Source organism: Protopterus annectens, chromosome 13.part0, assembly GCF_019279795.1.
Source record: "Protopterus annectens isolate FY-2018-M chromosome 13.part0, PAN1.0, whole genome shotgun sequence".
In the NCBI taxonomy this organism is placed as follows: Eukaryota; Metazoa; Chordata; order Ceratodontiformes; family Protopteridae; genus Protopterus; species Protopterus annectens.
The window spans coordinates 380,897,864-380,921,139 of record NC_056747.1 but is presented as its reverse complement, the minus strand read 5'-3'; the positions used below and the strand labels follow the sequence as shown (position 1 = coordinate 380,921,139).

General features: G+C 41.5%; 1 protein-coding gene across 1 annotated transcript in view; it reads right to left on the bottom strand.

Moving 5' to 3' along the window:
- The window catches only part of PCSK4 (proprotein convertase subtilisin/kexin type 4), a 1,808,619-nt gene that overhangs the window by 306,658 nt on the left and 1,478,685 nt on the right, over positions 1-23,276 (bottom strand). The window contains exon 14 of the mRNA XM_044054831.1: positions 15,257-15,436. Within this exon, the coding sequence (XP_043910766.1) occupies positions 15,257-15,436 (180 nt within the window). The remainder of the gene's footprint in view (positions 1-15,256; positions 15,437-23,276) is intronic.

Genomic DNA, 23,276 nt, shown 5'->3' with positions numbered 1-23,276 from the left:
CTCTTGAACAGAGCCAGCAAGGTGCTCTGCCTCACATGGACCGGGATTTTATTCCACAGCATGGGGAGTCTCTGGGTGATAAATCTATCCCTCCAGCACATCCTATTTATATCCATGCTAAGGTTTAAGTCACTTGCTCTAGTGGTTCTGGTGGATTTGGATTTTTTGAGGTGGAGCATGTCCATTAATTCCGGGTTGGTCATGGCCTTGTATGTCAGGCACAGGTCATCTCTGAGCAGACGGTATGCAACTGAATAGAGTTGGAGTTTCTTCAGTCTGGCAGTATATGACAGGTTTTGGAGTCCCTTTATCCTTTTGATGAGGAACTTTTGGGGTCTCTCCAATTGCTGCAGGTGTCGGGTGAGATACATCCCGAATGGGGCATTATACTCGATCATTGGTCTGATAAGTGAAGAGTATAGGGGAACAATGACCTCACTTGATCTGGATGTGAATCCCTTCATGATCAGATGGGCAATGTAGAAGGTCTTTCGAACCACTTTAGCAACGTGAGTGTCAAACGAGAGGCCACTGTCAACCTGGGTACCCAGGTCCCTGATAACCTCTTCTGTGCTTAGTGGGTTGCCATCTATATGGTAGCTTGGGGTTACCTTGTTTTTCCCGAAGGGTATGACTATACACTTTTTTGTGTTTAACTTCAGGCCATGGCTCTGGCACCAGCTATCAGTTTCCGTGAGACCCCTCTGAAGGATGTCTGTGTCCGATGTACTATCCACTATGGCACCCAGTTTGCAGTCATCCGCAAACTTTGTCAGCCATAGTCCTCCTATGTTTGCCTGTACTTCTGAGAAGTAGATGCCGAACAATAGGGGGCCAAGGACTGAGCCCTGTGGGACACCACTTGTAACCGGCTTGGAGTCTGACATGGCTCCAGCAACTCTAACCCTGTGGGTTCTGTCCTTTAGCCAGTTTGCAACCCATCTTGTGACATATGGGTTTACATTTAAGCTGGTAAGTTTCTCTATGATACCCGAGTGGGGTATTGCGTCGAAAGCTTTTGAAAGGTCAAGGTAGGCTGTATGGACTGCCTTTCCCTCATCAATGGCCTTGGTAACTGTTTCGAAGAAGTCGACCAAGTTCAAAAGGCAAGATCTGCCCTTGACAAAGCCAAACTGGAGTGGGTCCAAGGTCTGCAAGTCCCCTATGTCCTTGTTTATGAGTTCCATTATGATCCTCTCCATAGCTTTGCAGACCAGGCTTGTTAAGCTTATGGGGCGGTAATTACCAGGGTCCGTAGAGGCACCGCCTTTGTGGAGTGGGATCACAGTTGCCGTACGCCACTCCTTGGGCACATGTCCTGTGGTAAGGCTAAGATTAAACAGCTGCCTTATGTGCGGGTTTAGTTCTTCATTGAGTTCTGTAGCACACAGCTGGGGACACCATCCGGTCCCATTGATGCTGTGTTTTTAGCTTTAGAGAGAGCAGCTTTCACCTGCTCATTTGAGATGTCTGGGAGGCTACACTCTGTTGGGATAGTTATCTCTCCTTTTGGGGGGGAGAGGGGGGTGAAGTTTGCGATGAACCTGTCTGCCAGTATGTTGGAAATGTCTGTGGGTTCAGTGATTTTTGTATCATTTTGGACTAATTCTGAGCATATCTGGGAGTTTCCACCCAGGTTTCTGACATAGTTGAAGACGGCCTTATGATTGTCTTTTGAATCTATGGCAATTTTTCTCTCAAAGTTGTCCTTGGATGATTTTATGAGGGATCATAGTTTCTTGCTAGTACTGATCAAAGATGCCTTCCCTTTTTGGGATTTTGCTCTATCATGTAATAGCTTTCTCCTCTTATTGTAAAGTTTGTTTATGGCTGGGGTCCACCAGACTGGACGTTTGCCCTTGGTGGAAAGAGTCTTGGTTTTATTTGGGATTGCCTGATCCATGCAGTCCTGAAGGTGTTCATAGAAGGCATTTGTAAGGGCTTCAGCAGATTGGGTTGTGGTTTCCATTGGCTCAGGGGCCTTGAAGGATACCACACCTGTCTTGAGTAGTGTGAAGTTTGCTTTAGAGAAGTTCTTCACTGTGGTCTTTTTTGTTTGGGGTGGGGCGGATGTGGATTTCTAGTGTGATTAGTTTATGATCTGATCTCACCAAAGAGGGATATACTTCCGGTGTGGAGCATTTTGTCCCCATGTTTGTGATGATGAGATCTAGTATATTTTCTCCTCTTGTGGGGACAGTGACTAGTTGTTCCATGGCATTTGAATTTATGAACTCCAGGAACCTTTGGGCTAGAAAGTTGGGGCTTGAGTAATGTTCCCAGTCTATATTCGGGTAGTTGAAGTCACCCAATATGATGGTGTTTGGTGATACATTTATACCCTCCAGTGTCTTCAGGAAGGCTGTGTGGGTTTCCTGAGTTTGAGAGGGTGGCCTGTAGCATGCTACAAATTGTAGAGCAGTTTTGCCTATGGTTAATTGCATCGGGATGGTTTCCAATGCTTCGTGCATAGCCACCAACCTGGAGGTGTGGGTATCCTTGATGAATATGGATACATCCCCTCTCCTTTTGTGGTATGGTCCGGGTTTTGGGGCCAGAACGCATGATATGAGGTAAAACCTGATAGTGCCGGGGTGCTCTCAAGAGCCTTGAACCAGGTTTCAGTCACAGCACAGACATCGATGTTCTCCAAACTGAGAAGGGCCTCGAGTGCGTGCATTTTGAGATTTAGACTTCTGGCATTGAGCAGCATTACCCTTAGTTTCTTCCCGTTTTTGTTTTCTAGGGTGGTAGGTTTAGAATTTGAGCCTTGCATAAAAAAGGCACTATGGGGGTGGCAAGAGCCTTAGCCAATATCCGGAATCCCAGGGGTGACAGGTGCAAGCCATCCCTTGCGAAGCAGCGTGGCTTGAAATGGCATGTCATCCCAAGCAGACAGACACTGGATCCCCTTTGAATGACACCAGAAATTAAGCCAATTGTTAAAGCTGATCATCTTGTCACTATATTGTGGCATCATTCGTGGTGAAGGAAGGATACTGCTCAGGGTCAGGGTCATACCTGCCTGGGCTACATAATCAGAGAGCTCCTCTATGTCTCTTTTCATGTAGTCCAGGGAGGTACGTCTCAGGTCATTCACACCAGCATGGACAATGACTGTGTCATACTTGTACTTGCCGTGGAGTGACCTGAGTGCTTGTGTTATGTGGCGGATTCTAGCGCCAGATAGGCAGCTTACCATGACCTTCTCCTTGTTCAGCCTGGTGAGTGGGACGTCAGTGTGTCTGACTATGGAGTCACCTATGACAAGTATGTTTGGTGTTGTATTTGGCCTTAAGGGCAGTGACTGCTTTGCACACTGATTTTGTTTTTTATGTGTTGTTTGTGTGGTGTCTTGAGTTTGCAGTTGCTTGGGTGTCTGCTTTGGAGGCCTTTGCTGTTTAGGTAAATTTTTACTCAGAGCCTCCGAGTATGTCTTAGTGTGTTTATGTGTTTGATTCAGTGGTGTGGTTGAGTTATGTGAGACTTGTATTGTGGTGTGTGTAGTTGCCTTCTCCTCCTGCCTGGTCTTGCCAGTCCTGAGTTGAGAGAGCTCAGCCTCCAGTTTGGCTAAATAGCTGCATCTCTCGCAAGTGTTAGTGTTATGTGGGAGGAGGAGAGGGTTGTTCGTGTACATGAGGCAATTGTAACATTGCCTCAGAATTCCCAGATTCACCAACTGGGCAGGAGAGGACGCCAGCATCTGACCCTTCGACATGCTAGAAAGAATTATGAGTTGGTATGAGACAGAGAAGTAGAGGGCTTAGCAGGGAAGTGGGCACTCCTGGGGGGTTTTGCAAGTGAGGGATTTGTATAATATAGGAGTGCTTGACCTGCAAAGAAAATGCTTATAAGACAAGGGATATGCTTTTAAGACAAGTGCTGAGCTTTTTGAGAAGAAAAATCAATTAGGAACAAGTGCTGTGCTTTTTAGTGAAGGTGTAAACTGTTTATGTTCCTAACAGAGCAGTTCTAAGGGAAAAATTGAAGAACAGACTTTATGGAGCCAGAAAAAGTTTAACCTTGTTAAACCGGCGCTGCCCGATGCTGCTCTAGTGGCAACTCCGCGCTACAGCACGTTAAGGCGTGCTTGATAGCAGGGGCTGGAAAGAAGCAGGAATAGACCCAAAACGGACAATAAAACTACAGTTTCAAGTCAGTAACCACTTTTTTGCGAGACAGATAAACATTTTGGTGTTGCAACTTCTTTGTTTGAATCTAACCATGGTTCTATTTATATTCTCTAACACTATACTATTATCCTGCATAATTGTGTAACATTGTTTGCAGTTGCCACATTTTTGGTATGTGTATTATAGGAATTTTTATTCCAATTACCTCTCTCTAGGTAATTTTTAATATTATATCCCATCTTAAACACGAACTGTGGTCCAGTCCCTAAAATTCTCACTAGTTCATTGTCAGTTTGAATAATATTCCAATGGTATGTCAAAATTTTCTTTACCTTACCTATATATGAGGTCCATATTCCAATACACATCTCCTGCCAAAAGAGACTATGTCTTTGGAAATGTGGTCAATATTGTCAAGATTTGCCACATATGCGGAATTAAGTCCCAATAGGGGTTTGTATCTACCTCCCCATTCTTTAATAACTGTTTGACTAACTCTAGACATCATCCTAGCCTCATATCCCCTTTCCTTAAACATAGCTGTAATACACACCACTTCGTCTAACATGTCATCATATTTGGAAGTCATTCTAATAGCACGTATGATTTGCCCTTTGTAAATATTAATAAATTTGTTCCTTGGGTGATTGCTGGTAAATTCTAAATAACTGTTAGAAAAAGTGTTTTTTCTATAAATCCTTGATTTAAAACCCATTTCTCCACTAGAAACAATTCTGTCCAGGTATGGAACACACACTGTGGTAGTTGCTACATGAGGTGAATTTCAGGAATTTACTGCTCTCATTAAGATGTTCTAAAAAATTTTTCAATACTGCTGTACTACCTTCCCATAATATATAAATATCATCTAGGTACCGGGAGTAGTATTTAATATATTTCATGAATTCACTGCTGAACACTTTTGTTTCTTCCCAGTCGAGCATAACCAGGACTGGCGTATATCAGAGCACATGCAGCTCCCATAGCTACGCCTTTGGTTTGCCTGAAAATTATATCCAATACGAGGGTGAATTTATGTTCCAATACCAATGACATCATATCTAATAATAAACAAGCTTTGTCCCATTCGATGTCTGCATATTTGTGTATACTATTAGCAAATGCCTCTAGTCCCTCTTTTTTGGGAATACATGAAAATAAATCAATGACGTCTATACTCACAAATAAATCCTCCTTCCATAACTGAATAGGGTAATTTTTCAAAAATTCCCAGGAATCTTTAACCATATGTGGAATTTTACTGTATATATGTTTGAGATAGACATCTATAACACAACCTAAGGGAAAAGTTTTTGATTTACTACCAGAGATAATTGGCCTAAATGGGGGGTCCACGATATCTTTGTGGACTTTGGGAATCCCGACAATAGATGCTAACTTGGGATACTCAACTTTGATGTAATTATAAGTGTCCATTGTTACCCTATTATCAATTAAGAATTCTTCCAGGTGTAGGTCAATCCTCCTATAAGCAATATTTATTTTGTTCAGGGATACAACCTCAATTTCCTGACATATGCATTATGTCATATAGTCTGGAAGAATAAGCTGTACTGTCAAAAATAACTATACCACCCCTTTTTCGGGTTTCATAACCCTAATGTTTCTATTATTTCTCATTTCCTGAAGGACACTGTATTCTTTTACAGTAAGGTTGTAATTAGTCCTTTTCCCCCCTTATATAATTTTGTAACTTGTATAATTGTTGTGTGACAGACTAGTCATAAATAGATATGATGGGATGCATAGGGGGCACAAATAGGCTCTTCTTTAAGCTATATGGTTTGTTTCCTGCCTAATACAATAACAGGCCAGATCCACAGATGTATTCTGTCTGAAAAAAGGAATCGGTCCCCCTTAAAGATTCTGCCTCTGGATAGTGCAACTAATTACTTCAACAAAACCTTCCTAGACTTACTAAAGCGCCTTGCCCCCCCCTTAGAACAAAAAAAATAAAAGCCAAAACCGTTCCCTGCCTTTCTAAAGCAACCAGAAAACTAATGCACCTCATAGACAAATGTTGGAAGCAATACCAAAAAAAAAAAAACAAGTTAAAAACTCTGCAGCTCAGTGAAGAAACTAATAACTAAAGACTGTAAGACTTATTACTCTAAACTCCAATCAGAACATAATTCTAACCCCAAAAAGGTCTGGAATTGCATTTCCTCCCTTCTAAACCCCTGGTAGAAAAAGACAATCCATGCCCTAACCCAAACTCCCCAGACCATGAAATTGCATCTAATTAACACCTTTTTTTGTTGACTGCATAGCCAAACCACAAACTTTCCCATCCTTTCTCCCTCTCGTAGTCCCCCGCCAATCTGGTTATGCTTGATTGGGAAGAAACAAAAGTGTTCAGCAGTGAATTCATGAAATATATTAAATACTACTCCCGGTACCAAGATGGTATTTATATATTATGGGTAGGTAGTACAGCAGTATTGAAAACATTTTTAGAACATCTTAATGAGAGCAGTAAATTCCTGAAATTCACCTCATGTAGCAACTACCACAGTGTTCCATACCTGGACACAATTGTTTCTAGTGGAGAAATGGGTTTTAAATCAAGGATTTATAGAAAAATACACTTTTTCTAACAGTTATTTAGAATTTACCAGCAATCACCCAAGGAACAAATTTATTAATATTTACAAAGGGCAAATCATACGTGCTATTAGAATGACTTCCGAATATGATGACATGTTAGACGAAGTGATGTGTATTACAGCTATGTTTAAGGAAAGGGGATATGAGGCTAGGATGATGTCTAAAGTTAGTCAAATAATTATTAAAGAATGGGGAGGTAGATACAAACCCCTATTGGGACTTAATTCCGCATATGTGGCAAATATTGACAGTACCGACCACATTTCCAAAGACATCGTCTCTTATGGCAGGAGATGTGTATTGGAATATGGACCTCATATAGGTAAGGTAAAGAAAATTTTGACAGACCATTGGAATATTATTCAAACTGACAATGAACTAGTGAGAATTTTAGGGACTGGACCACAGTTCGTGCTTAAGATGGGATAAAATATTAAAAATTACCTAGAGAGAGGTAATTGGAATAAAAATTCCTATAATACACATACCAAAAAATGTGGCAACTGCAAACAATGTTACACAATTATGCAGGAAAATAGTATTAGTGTTAGAGAATATAAATATTACCATGGTTAGATTCAAACAAGGAAGTTGCAACACCAAAATGATTATCTATCTCGCAAAATGCATGGCCTGTTCTGGTTTTTATATAGGAAAAACAGAAAGGAAATTCAAGAAACGCATATATGCACATTTATATAGTATCAAAACCAAGGATGAGAACAATGCATTGTATAGACACATCAAGAAATGTGGGGAGGGGCATTATTTTGGTTTTGCTATTATAGACAGTGTTTCATTTGATTCTAGTGGGAGGGATTACAAAGGTTGGTTGTCATATAAAGAATATTGGTGGCAAATATTCTTAGATTCTTCTAGTCCACCAGGAATTAATGATTTCATTTCCATCAAACCTTTGTTAGCCATAGCTTGATACGAATGTATACACAGTACGTGAGACGCATTTTAGAACAGTTAGGCATATATATATATGACGGAATAGTTTACATTTGCGTATTCATTTGTAGTTTCTATATTGTTATATTGTTATTTAACATTTATATGACCATCATATATTTACAAATGAATAGCACTCACTATTTGAGATGATTTAATAAGTGTAGTGGCTATCTGACGAGGATGTAGCAATCGGTGGATTGCTAAATCTATGCATCGGCTATTTGTGGTTTTGGAATACATTTATAATTTATATTAGTAGTAGTGTTTCCGTATGGGTCGTACAACATTTAGAAGCAGGATGCGATCGTTGCTTTTTAACTAATTTGTTATTTTAACAATTTTGTTTTTTAGTAGTTTGCCAATTGAGGCATGATATATATATATGTATATATATATATAAAATATATGTTTTATATGTAGAAAACATACAACTTTTTATAATGCAATATGTCTTTAAAAGTGTTGTGGTCTTAGCGCTTTTGGCGCCAAAAAGTTTATTTTAATGTTGTGGAGTCCTGTTTGTATTGCTCTGATGAAGCTTGCTATTGAGCAAGTGAAAGCGCTTAACCACTGGATTTGTTTCAACATTTGTTCATTAAAATGTATTGTTTTTATGTGGACTTCAGCCGTTATCATTACATCTTAGTTGGTTTGAACTGCTGTTCATAAGGAGTTGGCGTCTCAAGATACAGAGAAAGTAAGCGCTCCCATTTTTTGTTGGTTCTGCAGTTACAAGAACGGTTACTTGGCGTTATATCCAATGCAGGATATAACCCATGTGGGTTTAGGCTACTGCAGCAGTGTTCAATATGAAGACCATTCTGAGTGATTAAGAACTATAACCCTACCTAGGACCCATCAAGGAGTACCTTCATAGTAAGATCACCAGGTTGATGGCTAGGCTGTCAGCCATGGATCCTGGTGCAAGGAAGCCTGAAGAACACCCTAACCTAGATGGGGTTTGCGAGGCTATGAGAAGAAGTTCTCAGTGGCAAGTTCTTCCGACCTGTGGAACACTCATCTAAATGAGACCAACTGGAATTTTCTCCCAACCAATCAACTGGTTGTCTAGCTGGTGCTGGCAATGCTGAGATTTTCTCTCCTACTGATGCAGAAGACTGATAGAGGTTCAAATCTCCACTAATTGAGGTTGAACAAGTAAATGCAAGAACTAAGGAGTCAAATTAAAACAGTATTTACCTGCAGGACGGCTATACAGCAGTCCATTTTTTGAAGTTCTGTCCATGAGACAATGTGCCAATGTATGCTAGGGGCTATGAGATGGACTCTCCCCATTCATCTCTCCATGAAAAAGTGAACAGGTGCCACTTTCTAATTCACAAGAAAAGCAAAAAGCTGTGACATTTAAGACTTCATTTTAAGTCATGCTCATCCTCGACACAGTAAAGTTAAAGCTAATGTGGGCTTGGCTGATATTAGGAGCACACAAGAGAGTGTTAGCCGTACATTGCACTAAAGTCTTTCACCAACAACAGCAGAATCAAGCTAAAAATGTGACAGCTGCACAAAATGGGTGTGGTACAGTACATTTATGTATGCAGTGGGTTATAGTGTGGCATGTACAAAATTAGGAGAGCTTTGTCCTTGATTGTGGGGACTACCAGAATGTCTTCTGAAATATAAAGGTTGAACAGCATAACATCCACCAAGGATCTCTAAGAGTTCTTAATGTCAGAAAGTACAGTTTTGTACCTACCATAAATGTAGATGTTCGAAGATCCACATTGCTGCAGTCCTTACACTTGGGTAGTCCGCTGTCCTCGGTCGGCCCGAATATCAAAGTATAAGGCTGACGTCGGTCAAGGCGCATTTGACTGACATCAGGACGTCAGGGTACAAATGCGCATGACCGACGTCATATCCTCAGTCTTTTCTTGCCCCAGATGTCAGAAGACCCTAAAAATAAAGGTCAAAACCAAAAGACAGCAAACAAACAACCAACCACCCTTGCACTAATTATATGTACAATATATACAATATACACAATATTTACAACCCAACCCACACAACCACCTCTAACTACAGAGGGAAGGAGGGAGGTAAATTGGACTGCAGCAATGTGGATCTTCGAACATCTACATTTATGGTAGGTACAAAACTGTACTATGTTCTTCATCTCACATTGCTGCAGTCCTTACACTTGGGTAGAATCCCAAAGCAGAGGTAAGGGAGGATGGCCAAACTACAAAGAAGCAGGAGCTGCCAAAATGCCCTGCAAAACAGCAGTGGCAAAACCAGCCCTGGATTTAGAGTAAAGTGGTAGGTGATAATGCCTAGAAAAAGTATGCACTGAACTCTAAGTAGCTGCCTCCAAAATATCCTTGGTTGCCACTCCCCTCAAAAAGGCTGTCAAAGTGGCAGTAGCCCTAGTGGAATGAGGCCTAATCCCAGCTGGAATCTCCTTGCCATGATGGGAATAACAGAAAGCAATGCAAAACCCAATCCACTTAGAAATAGTTTGTTTTGACACAGGCTTGCTCAAAGCAAAAGAAACCAACAACTGCTGAGACTGCCTGAACCCTTTAGTTCTGTCCAAATAATATCGCAACTGCCTGTGTACATCTAAAGTGTGCAAAATCTTTTCCCCTTTATTTTGGGGATTTGCATAAAAAGTAGGCAAATGAATAGTTTGGTTTAAAGCCACACTAGAAACCACCTTAGGCATAAAGGAAGGATTAGTACGTAAAGATACCCTATCCTTATGGAAAATCAAGAAAGGCTCAACTGCCATAAGGGCCTGTAATTCAGAAACCCTTCTTGCAGAGGTAATGGCCAACAAAAAGGCAGTCTTCCAGGATAAATATTTCAACTCAGAAGTAGCTGCAGGCTCAAAAGGTTGTAGAGTGAGTTTCTCCAACACAAAATTGAGATCCCAAGCAGGAGTAGGAGCTCTACGTGGGGGTCTTATATTCTTTGCCCCTCTAAGAAACTGCTTGAACAAAGGATGAGAAAACAATGGAGGGTCACATTCATAGTGAGCTGAAATTGCTGCAGCATGAACCTTAATAGAAGAGAAGGACAAACCTTTGTCCAGTAACTCAGTAAGATATTGAAGAGCCACACTTAAATTAGGCTCAGAAACATCAAAATCCTTTGCTGCACTCCAAAATAAAAATCTCTTCCATTTATCTGCGTACACTTTCCTTGTACTAGGCCTTCTAGCTTCCAAAATCACATTCAAAACTTGTTGAGGAAGTTGAGACCCTTTATGGTTCAAAACAGAATATGCCAGGCTGTTAGGTGAAGAGAGTGAAGTTTGACATTGAGCAAATGGCTGTCCTCCTGTGACAACAGGTGTGGAATCGAAGGCAAAGGCCATGGAGGCTTCCGTACCAGACTTCTCAGTAATGGGTACCAGTGCTGTCGAGGCCAATCTGGAGCTATTAAAATCATCCTTGGCTTGTCCTGTCTGACCTTTAGAAGTACCTTTGGGAGGAGAGGCAGAGGTGGAAAGGCATACACATGAAGATTGCTCCAATTGAAAGAAAGAGCATCCACTTTCCAAGCTGTGGGATGAAACCTTTTGTGCAAAACTTTGGCAGCTGATGGTTTAGTGGAGAAGCGAACAGATCTATGTCTGGAGTTCCCCATGACACTGTCAATTTCTGAAATACATGAGGATCCAATTTCCACTCGTGGGGATCCATAATTCATCTGCTCAACACATCTGCTAAGGAGTTCTGTGCTCCTGGCAGAAACCTTGCCTGAAGATTGAGCTGTAAACTGAGAGCAGTCTCCCACAAAATCATTGCTTGCCTGCATAGAGGATAAGAATGCGTTCCCCTTGCTTGTTGATGTACCACATGACAGTTGTGTTGTCTGTTAGAATCAACACCTGCCCTGGAAGAAGTAAATCCTTGAAAGCTATCAATGCAAACTGGACTGCTAACATCTCCTTCAGGTTGATATGTAGATGTTGTAGTCTGGCAGGCCACTTGTCTTGTATCCACTTTCCATTTAGATGAGCTCCCCAAGCTTTGTCTGAGGCATCTGTCGTTAAAATCTGACTCGCCTCTGGCCGGGTCACAGAGAGTCCCTTCTTTAGGTGACATTCCTGAGCCCACCACAAAAATTCCTTTTGAATGCAAGGTATTATTTGAATGACAGTGTCCAGATCCTGGCAGTGCTGTGTCCATACATTTTTGAGATACCATTGCAGCCTCCTCATATGCAGTTTGGCATTGGGAAGCACCAGAATACAAGATGCCATGAACCCTAAGGCTTGAAGGACTGTCCTTGCAGTCAGCCCGGACTGATGAGATAGTTGAGGGAAGTAAAGGGAAAGACTCTTTTGTTTGTCCGGGGTTAAAAAGGCCATCTGGGATGCTGTATTCAGTCTTACACCCAGAAAGCACATGTCTTGAGAGGGTACTAGACTGGACTTTATTTCGTTCACAGAATACCCCAGGCATCTTAGCACTGCTATCACATATTCCAAATGATGAAGAAGCTCTTCCCTTCCTTGAGCCAGAATCAGGCAGTCGTCCAAATAAGGATAGATCTGTATTCCTTTTAGCCTGAAGAAAGCTATCACTGGAGCCAGAACTTTCGTGAACACTCTGGGCGCAGTAGATAAGCCAAAGGGCAATGCAGAGAACTGATAGTGAGAAGTCCCAGCTCGAAAACGCAGATACTTCCTGCAACTTAGTCTGATAGGAACATGAAGGTAAGCCTCCTTGAGATCCAAAGTTACCATCCAATGATCTTTGCCCAGCAGAGGTAAAAGTTGTTGTAACGTCAACATTTTGAACTTGGGAATGTCCAGATAAGTGTTGAGGATAGATAAATCCAAAATTGGTCTCCACGTGTTCCCCTTCTTTGGTACTAGGAACAGGCGAGAATAAAATCCTAGGCCCACTTCTGGCATAGGGACCGGCTGTATGGCCCCTAGTTGAAGTAACAGAGAAATTTGCTTGTGAGCCTCTATTCTTTGTTGAGGAGGAACGTCTGGCATGCCTCTGAAAGGAGGCAAGGTATGGAAATAAAACCTGTAACCTTGGTGTATGATATCCAATACCCATCTGTCTTGGGTAATTAAACTCCAATTTTCTTTGAAAAGCGCCAACCTTCCTCCCAAAGGTGCTGCCAGACGAGAAGGCTCTGGCAGCTGAAAAGGCAGGTCATTGGGTCTGTTTACGAAAGGACTGACCCCTACCCTCACCTGAAGACTGTGCAGGAGAACTCCCTGTTCTAGGCCTGAAAGAGCCCTGAGCTCTGCCCCTCCCACGTCTAGATCTACCCCTAGACTGGGAATCATAAGAAGGATACGTCCACCCTTTAGCAGGCCAATTCCTACTAAACTTTGGAGGCTGAACCTGCAAAAAATCTTTAACAGTCTGCATAGACTTAGCCTTGTCTTCCATTTTCTTTAAAACTGCCTCAACAGGAGAACCAAACAACACATCAGACTGTAAAGGAGCATCTAAAATCCTGGTTTTAACATGGTCAGATAAATTTTGATCCCTCAGCCAGGCGTGCCTGCGAAGAACTGACCCAGTGGCAGCCACCCTAGACGAGGCCTGTACAGCATCAAAACCACATTGCAAAGAATGCTTACCCACCTGTTCAGAAACATGTAGTAAATCTTGTAACTCTTTACAATCAATACCTTCCGCCAGAGCATCAACCTTAGACTTCAACTGTGAAAGGAGATAGTTTTGGTATTTTAACATGTGAAACTGGCAATTCAAAGCCCTCATAGCTAGAGTGGAAGAAGTATAAACTTTCTTTCCCCATCTATCCAAGGCCCTGGCTTCTTTATCTGCAGGAACCGGATTCTTGACAACAGAAGCCTTAACACCTTTAGGCCCCTGGCTAACAGTTTCTGGGTCCGCCCTCGGACTCTTAAAAGATACTTATGAACTTCAGGCACCCTGTAATACCTATCCGGTTTAACAGGAGCAGGAGGCAAAGAATCAGGATTAAGAGAAGCCTCTGTAAAAACATCTTCCACTACATCTAAAACAGGAGGTATAGCCAAAGGCCTATGTTGGGGTAAAAACAAAAATTCCTAAGCCTTTTCCTGGAATCAGAGAAGTCCTGACCTTCCCACTTAAAATGCTCCCTCATGGAATGAAGAGTTTCTGAAAAAGAAAAATCCTCAGGAGGAGAAGCAGAAGGAGTGGAATCATCCACATCAGAATCAGAATAAGGAGAGTACTCCTGCAAGTCTTCAGCCGAAGACTCTGAAACATCCGAAGCCTGCTCAAAATTCCCTAGCTCAGGCTCCACCCTAGGTCTCTTATCAGGAGGGGGCAAAGAACCCCTAATCAGAGTAATCAAATCTTCTGCCATTTTAAGCATATGCTTCTTGGGCACAGTTCCAGAAGAACTAGGGGTGACACCAACTGAAGCTAAACCTGGCCTGCCTCTAGGAGAAGCTTTGGGAACAGAAGGAGAGGGCCTAACCACCCTAGGCAGGGAGGGGAGTATAGTAACCTGAGAAGCCCCATCACCCTGGCCTGCCTCCTGAGAGGCCACATCCTGCAATAACAAGGTCTCTCCCTGGGATCCCAAAGAAACCTCCGGTGGAACCACCGGCTCCACAGACACCTCTAAAGAACCGGCGTCCGGTACGGACGGTTCTTCTAGCCTAGGCTTTACTGCTTTGTCCTTGCGCTTCTTCGAAGAAGCGGGCGTCGGAGCATCCGACGGCATTTTGTAATTACACCGCTTCCCGAAGACTAACCTGGCACAATCTAATCTCCTCTTTATAGTGCGCTTATTGAATCTAGCACAAGAGCGACACCCAACAACGTCGTGCTCAGGCCCTAAACAAGGAATACACAAAGTATGATAATCTCTATGCGGTATCTGTTTCCCACAAGAAATGCAGTTATTCACTTTTTCTGACATCCGTTTAACCACTGAGGCAAGAAAAAAACAAAATATTCTAACGGGTACTTAGCCAACTTTGACTCGGTCTGAAACTCCGGAATCGAAAAATTTCAGAACGCCAACCGGCACTTGCAATACTGCTTCTGCATCGGACCATGCGGCAAAAAAGACTGAGGATATGACGTCGGTCATGCGCATTTGTACCCTGACGTCCTGATGTCAGTCAAATGCGCCTTGACCGACGTCAGCCTTATACTTTGATATTCGGGCCGACCGAGGACAGCGGACTACCCAAGTGTAAGGACTGCAGCAATGTGAGATGAAGAACATCTTCAGTTACCCATACCAGAAGAAACCATGAAACTTTATTAATTACATAAACTGCTATGACTGCTGCCAAGTTCAAATAATTAACCAAACCTTACAGCATGACATGCTGAATAAAATTGCACTGGGAGGGACAGTTTGATTCTTGCTAACCTTTAAGGGCAGAAAATCAGTAACCTGAAAGAAAATTCTGAAAACTCCTCTTTTAAAGGCTTTCCTAGGAAATATTTGAAATAAGACATTTTGAAGCATTACTTCAGATACTGCTACAAAGGTCCAAACCAATTAGTACCCGAGATACTAAATGCATTAGTCAGAATACTTCTATAAATTTGTTTTTTCTTACATACCTTACACCTACGAGCACAGACTTTGTCCCTGAAGGGCTGGTGAGGTAGATTTCAAGGTCTCCCCGCCTTGTATAGCTGAGTGAAATATTGGCTTGAACATGCTCAAGGGATCGAATGAAGCTAGATGATCCTGCACAGGCTGAAATATTTTTACGAACTATCAGTTCTGAAGTAATTTGCCTGTCATGAAATAAGAAATTATTTGAGAGGGAAGTAAATGTCAAAGTGAAGAAATTCTACTGTTACTCCACTAATTCCACAATTACCGCAGCATAACATTTCAAACGTTAACTACAACTATTGCATCTTACCTTAGACTTTCAAAACTGTGAAACTCAGTCTTTAGCCAGTCAAATTACTCCATAAATAATTAAAGCATACATTGCAAAATTACACAGTAGTTGCCATCATGTACTGGGTCACTTCTGTGAATTACGCTGAAAGTACAATTGTCTAAGTAGCACTTATCTATAACAGCAGATGTTTGAATTCCTTACTGTAGTAGTAGCCTTTAAGCTATATGGTTTGTTTCCTGCCTAATACAATAACAGGCCAGATCCACAGATGTATTCTGTCTGAAAAAAGGAATCGGTCCCCCTTAAAGATTCTGCCTCTGGATAGTGCAACTAATTACTTCAACAAAACCTTCCTAGACTTACTAATGCGCCTTGCCCCCCCCCCCCTTAGAACAAAAAAAATAAAAGCCAAAACCGTTCCCTGCCTTTCTAAAGCAACCAGAAAACTAATGCACCTCATAGACAAATGTTGGAAGCAATACCAAAAAAAAAAAAACAAGTTAAACTCTCTAATCAAATTTAAACAACTCTGCAGTTCAGTGAAGAAACTAATAACTAAAGACTGTAAGACTTATTACTCTAAACTCCAATCAGAACATAATTCTAACCCCAAAAAGGTCTGGAATTGCATTTCCTCCCTTCTAAAGCCTGGTAGAAAAAGACAATCCATGCCCTAACCCAAACTCCCCAGACCATGAAATTGCATCTAATTAACACCTTTTTTGTTGACTGCATAGCCAAACCACAAACTTTCCCATCCTTTTTCCCTCTCGGAGTCCCCCATCCACTGCTTTTCCCTCTAACACTCATCCTTTCAGTTTTAAACCTATCCCCACCAGCAGAATAAAAAACTCCTCCTTAAACTAAAGCCTTGCTCCTATGCTCCTGAGAATTTGCCTCCATCCATCCTTAAGACGGCTGCAGACAGCATTGCCCTCCCCATTTCCAGTCTTATCAACAGGGCCATCCAAGAAGCCTATGTCCCCTCACTCTGGAAGAAAGCTTTTGACACCCCTCTCCACAAAGGAGTCATTAACACAGACACTACTAACTTCCATCGTATAGCTATTCTTTCACCTCTTTCTAAAATCCTCGAAAATTGCATTCATCACCAACTCTTGCCATGCCAAACACAAAATCATCATCTTACCCCAACACAACACGGTTTCAGGCCCAGCCACAGCACTACCACTGCTCTTCTGTCCTTCCTTGACACCATTAATCGCGCTCTCGACTCTGGGAAAACCGTATCCACCCTTTACTTAGCTCTCCAAAGCCTTTGACGCTATCTTACATCCTCTACTCTTGTCTCAACTTTAATCCCTCAATTTCTCTCCTTCCTCCATAGCCTGATTTACAAGCTCTCTCTCCAACAGACAACAAGCTGTTAAATGGAAAAATTCAACTTCGTCCTTTCTCAACAATCCCTCCAGCGTCCCTCAAGGCTCTATTCTCAGCCCCTTACTTTTCAATAGTTTCATTAATAACTTTCACAAATCCATAGATAATGCTACACTGATCCAGTATATGCTGATGATTCCACAATCATCTTTACAGCAAACTCTCCTTCTGAACTCCTTCAAAAACCCCAATAGCCTTCTCCAATACCGAAACTTGGATGCTAAACAACCATCTCGCTTCCAATGCTAACAAAAACAAAAATCATGATATCCTTTCCTTTCAACATAGACAAAAGCTCCTTTAAAATAGAAAGCCACAATAACACTCTAATCAAAATTGTACCTCACACCAAACTACTCGGAATCACCATTGTATGAACATTTAAAATTCGATATCCACATCCAAAATAATATCAAAAAACCCACCAAATACTAGGTCTGCTGTATAGACAAAATCGCTAACTGCTTCTACCACACATACTCTATCCTCCTCCTACCTGCTCCCCTCTCTTATGTATTGTACCCCTCTACTTACTCATCTCCAGCTTAACCTAAAAAACAAACTGGCAGCCTGCTATAACAAAGTCAATACATTTGCTATAGGGTGCAAATACTCCACACAACTGCCATTCCCTCCACTCCCTACACTCACTACTGCTCACAAACTCATATTCCAACCCTCCATCTGCCCCTGTCTTTCATCTATCTTAACCTCTTACCTCCTCAGTCGTACTCTTAGATCTGAAAACCAAAGCCTCCTTAAAATCTATAAACCCCTACACCCTCCTGGCCAATTATGTTTATCACACTCCTTAGCTAAACTATGGAATTATCTCCCCTCTCCCTCTGCTGTACTCACAATGGATCTATATTATAAGATCGATGGTTGAAAACATCGAACATATGGTCGACACCATATTGTCAATGTTTTCAAATGTTGACCTTATAAAAACACACACAAAAAAAGTACCCTAATGGGTTTAATGAGGGGGGCAAGCCCCCCTGCATCCCCTACACCCCCGCTACTTAAATATACCAACTCCGAGATCGCACTACATTGCAGTAAACAGAAATCTCCCCTTACAGAGATTTCCGTTTTCATGCTTGAGATTCTGAGCGTTCGATATTCTCGTGTCAACAATGTCAGATTTGACATCGTCGGCTTTCGAGAATATAATATAGACCCCCTCACAACTACTCTAATTTCAAATCTCTCCTCCATTCTTACCTTACCTCAGACTGGGACTGTTCCTGCTCCCTTCCCACCTAAATTACACTGTCGTCTCTTTCAAACCTTCCTTCAATCTCATCTATCATCACCTCTTATCACTAACATTATTGTTAGAACAAACACTAAACTTGTATAAGCACTTTATGACTTTTAATTATATTCTCTGTATTACTATTGTCTTTACCTATATTTTAACATTTGTGTTTTGAAACGTATACACCCTGATTTTGTATTTTTGCATTTGTATTTTAAAGTGTATATTTTTGCTTTTGTATACTGTATATTCCATACTGTACTTAGGTTATATTCTGTTAACTGCTTTTGGAGCTTTTCTCCCTGGGCCTCCACTGAAAATGGGCTCTGCTTGGCCCAGTGGACTTCCGCGGTCATCAAACTGGAAAGAAATAATAAATAAATTTAAAAAGCTCTGGCTCCTCACAATATCTTCACTCTGATCACTGGTTAGCTAATCCCAAGAACAGAAATCAGCAGTCAAAGCAAAGATTTCGTCAGGACTTTGTCACCCAGGCAAGAAAAGAAGTGTCTAACAATCCTGAATCAAGCAACCAAGAACAATAAAAAACAAAACAAAAACAAACATAACCCTCCCTTATATCCTAAGTACAACTATACACAAGAGTAGAGACAGATGGTGGGTGCAGCTACTGCGGCAGTGAGGAATTCAAGCCTCTACTATTATGGGTAAGTGCGACTTACACAGCTGTACTACATTCATCATTCCCACAGCTGCAGAAGCCTTTAGGCTATTTCAGAGAAGCATATGATCCAGGAGCCCCTGCAGAATGGTCCTAGCAGTCAGACTTAGAGCTTGAAAAGGAATTCAGTTTGTAATTATGTACAGTGGATCATGTAGCTGCATGTAGAATGCTTACAAAGTCCAGTCCTTTCCAGTATGCCATAAAAGACAAGGTTCTAGTAGAATGTGCCATGATACTGCCTGCAATGGATGTGCCATGGTGGGAATAAACAAGGTGAGGACAACCACCTGGAAATTGTCTGTTTAGACACAAAGTATCCCCTCTTTTGCCTCATGATAAGAAATACATTGCTAATCAGCATTTCTAAAGGGCTTAGTTCTGTCAAGATAGTACCCGGCTGCCTGTACATATCTCCAGAATCAAGAATAATTTCTCCCTGTTTTTTAGGTTCTGGGTAGAAAACTGGGAGACTGATGGCTTGTTTCAAAGTAATCTCTGAAACCATTCTGAGCATGAATGAGGGGTGTGTTCTTAAAGACCACCTATTCTTGTGGAAAATCAGACAGGACTCGCCCATCATAAGAGCTTACAACTCAGATACTCCTCTTGATGTCAGAGCAATGATAATACAGTTCTGCAAGTCAAGAATCTTAAATCAGCTTCACCGGCATTTTCAAAATGTGACAGTTTCTCCAACATAAAGTTGAGATCCCAAGGAGAAGCAACCTGTTTACAAGGAGGTCTCAAGTGTAAAACTCCTTTCATAAACCATTTCATAACAGAAAAGAAAGAGGAAGATCCATGAGCAGATGTGGAAATGGTTGCAAGATGAATCTTTAAAAAGACTAAGAGACCAGAGGAAAAAACTCACAAATATTTGAATACCAGTGGTACAAAATCCTTGATGGGCCCCCTGATTATTAGTCAGGCACCAACTAGAAAAATCACTTCCACTTATTTATTTTATAATTTGTTTACCAGGATAGTCCATTGGGCTAAGAGCAGCCCATTTTCAATGGAGTTCCGGGAAGAAAAGCTCTGTAAGAACATTATACAATTTTGACAAATCATTAAAAATGAGTAATACAGTACACAATTTACAAAAGAAAAGGTAAAAAAACAACATGTCAGTAAGTATTTACAAAATATCTTTGTTCATATAGTGCTAGGTATCATATTAGAGTTATAGCAGAGTATACGGGGGATAGGAAGAGATTAGGTGTCAAGTAAGAATAGTAAGAAGAAGAAGTGGTGTATGAGGAGTGAAGGGGGATGAGGGTAATGGTAGCTTAGAAGCTAGTTATGTAGAGTGAGAGCAGGAACATTCCAAGAGGGATATGAGATGGGAATAAAGTAAAGTTTTAAAGGTAGAGTGGTTAGGGGTGGTACAGATGAGAGGTAGCAAGAAGTTCCAAAGCCGTGCTAGAGAAAAGGATAGTAGTAGTTTGCCTGGTGGACAAGCAGCCTTGTGTAGTTCAATCAGATTTTGGTTATTGGATCTCAAGAGTATCAGGTAGGTGCATTTTGAGTGAAGAGGCTAGAGAGGGGCAGAGAGATGGACGGAAGTGAAGTTTGTGGGCATGAGTGAGTTGGATGTAGGCTAAGATACATGGGGAGTTTTATATATATATATATATATATATATATATATATATATATATATATATATATATATATATATATACACACACACACATATATATATATATATATATATATATATATATATATGTATATGTGTGTGTGATTTTTTTTGCAGCAGTCTTTCTTGCCTCCTTTAGCATCTGATGCACAGTCTCATGAAATAAGAACGTACAAGGTATTAGAAATTAATTACCCTGACAGCCTGTTGAAGTTGATTGATATTGGGGTGTATCAAACTGCCCTTGTCTTATAGATGCAGTCCGTAAGGAAGGGAGAACGAAAACTGCCTGGAATAAAAGGGGGTCTATCACAATTATTTTTGGGTTATCCTTTTGAATCTACAGAATTACCATGGATATCAATGAAAGAGTGGAAACACAAAGGAACATTCCCTTCCAAGGGAATGAAAATAGGGTTTTGAAAGGATGCAATTACATCTATTTGAGGTGTTTCCCCATGACTGATCAGTTCCTGGTAGACCCCCCTCATTCAATTTCTATTCACAAGGGTCGGTCTTGGTCCTGCTCATCTTTTCTGTCCCTATGTTTTGCTCTAAAAGAATGTAAGATGCTTGGAGGTTTGATGAATGCTGAAGAGCTAATTCCCAAGCCATCATTGCCAGCCTGCATAAGGGGCACAACCTTGCATGCTCCTGCTTGTTTGTGAACCACATGACTGTGTATTCTCTGTAATCACTTGAAGTAGTCCTGGGGACCATAGGTGATGGAGTTCAAGGTGTGAATGTCTTCTGTTCCATCTGATGGTCTCCACAGGACTTTCTTCCCCCAGTGAAACTGCTTCCCAAGCAAAATCTGATATATTTAGGGTGACAGACTGGTTTGAGGTCTGAGGAAAGAATGCAAGACCTGGAGAGACACATAACCCAAGTTAATGACTTTTGACATCTGGATAAAAGCCTCTGCAAAGATAAGCAAATCATCTAAATAAGAAAGGATATGAATGTCATTCTGTCTGCAATAAGCTATAATTAAGGCTATGCATTTTGTCAATACCTTTGCGCTGTAGATAAACCAATGGATTATACAGAGAACTGAATGTGACCCAGAAACACAGAACCTTACAAATCTCCTGAAGCTTATGCTTATGGGAATAGGGTAATAAGCATCTTTTAGAGATATAGAATTAGAAAGCAACTCATGGGGAATAGGTTCTGTTAAGGTCAACAGTTTAAATTTTTCTTTGGTACCAGAAACATTCTGGAATAGAAGCCTTTGCCCAGTGACTTATAGCACTGGTTCTATGACTCACTGGGTGTAAAACTACTGACATAGCTGAGGAAAATATTCTTTTTGGCTCACTGGGTGGGGAGGTACTCCCCTGAAAGGATGTTTTTGTATCCAGTGCTATCTATAACCCTTCTGCACCACTTTTAGCATCCAAAAAAATCAGAAAAATCTTTTTCCAAAAGAGAAAGCTGAGGACCAGGTTGAGGGACAGATTTTGAGAGATACTGACCAGAGGAGACAGAACAGGGGAAAGAAAGCTAATGCAATCATTCTGTAGTGTTGGTCTATACCTTTTCCGGAAAACACCCCTGTTTCTTGTTATTTTATTTGCACTTGCTGAAAAAGGACTGGCTTTGTTTTCCTGACTTTTTTGAGAAAGAGACAAGCTATAAGATTTGTATTAAGGTACATGACAGATCTTAGAAACTCCCTGAATCAATTTCTCTCTTTCATCATACTGTCTGAGAACCTGATTAGCAGAAGAGCCAAACAATACCTGCACATGTGAAGCAGAATTTAAGACTTTACCTTGTGCTGCTCTTGTAGCACAAAAGGATAAAGCCCTAACCATAACCCAGCTGACAAGGGTTCGATTAGCTACTCAGGTGACTGACACAGCAGTGGAACTGTGTTCACTGATGATGATCCCTTAGGGAAGGAGTGGTTCAAAGAGGGAAACTGCCCTCAATCCCAGTCAATGAATGTGGGAGGCGGGGGCAGATAAGTAGGTTGGGCATATAAATAACCCCACCCCATGACAAAAGCAGAGACAGCCAAGTTTCTAGGACACCTTTAGAACCACAACTTGGAAGGAAGATGGTGGCACCTTGTGTGACAGTGGCCTCTCCAGCTCCCGATGTGCATGTTGTGTTTTGTGGTCTGTTTTGATCAGTTTTGGTGCATTTGGCCTGGTCAAAGGTGAGCTGTGGTGTCCATGATGCCTCTGTGTTGCTTCATTTTTGTTATTAGAGTTGTTGGACTGAGATCAGAACTGAAAATGGAAGTTTGGGTCTTCAGTGGCACGTTGTGCAGAGTGCGGAAAGCTGGACTCAGACTTTTGGCTGCTGGGTTTGCTTTGGAAATCCGGTATTGGATTTTGCTGGGTCAGAGGGAACAGGATTAGATCTAGAAGTTGCTGGTGACTGTTGGAGATGGAACTGGTGAGGATTGATAGAGGATGGTTGAACTGGTGGGGCCTTTCAGGGCGATCATGCTGGATGCAGATGGCAGGGGTCTGGTTTTTGTTTTGAATTGGATTTAGTTGGTAGTGTTGGAGACAATCTGGTGAGACCTGACTGGGACGTGGGATGCTGCTGGTGTGGAGAAAGTGAGGTGGATTGCTGTAGTCCGTGGGATCAAATAGTTGGACGCTTCTGTGCCTAGTGTTGCCTTGGTCACTGTTGTTGTAAATGTATTTTTTGTTTCTGTGTTGCTGTGCTTTTCTGTTGTACATGAGCTTGGAGAAATGAAATTTCATTCAGCT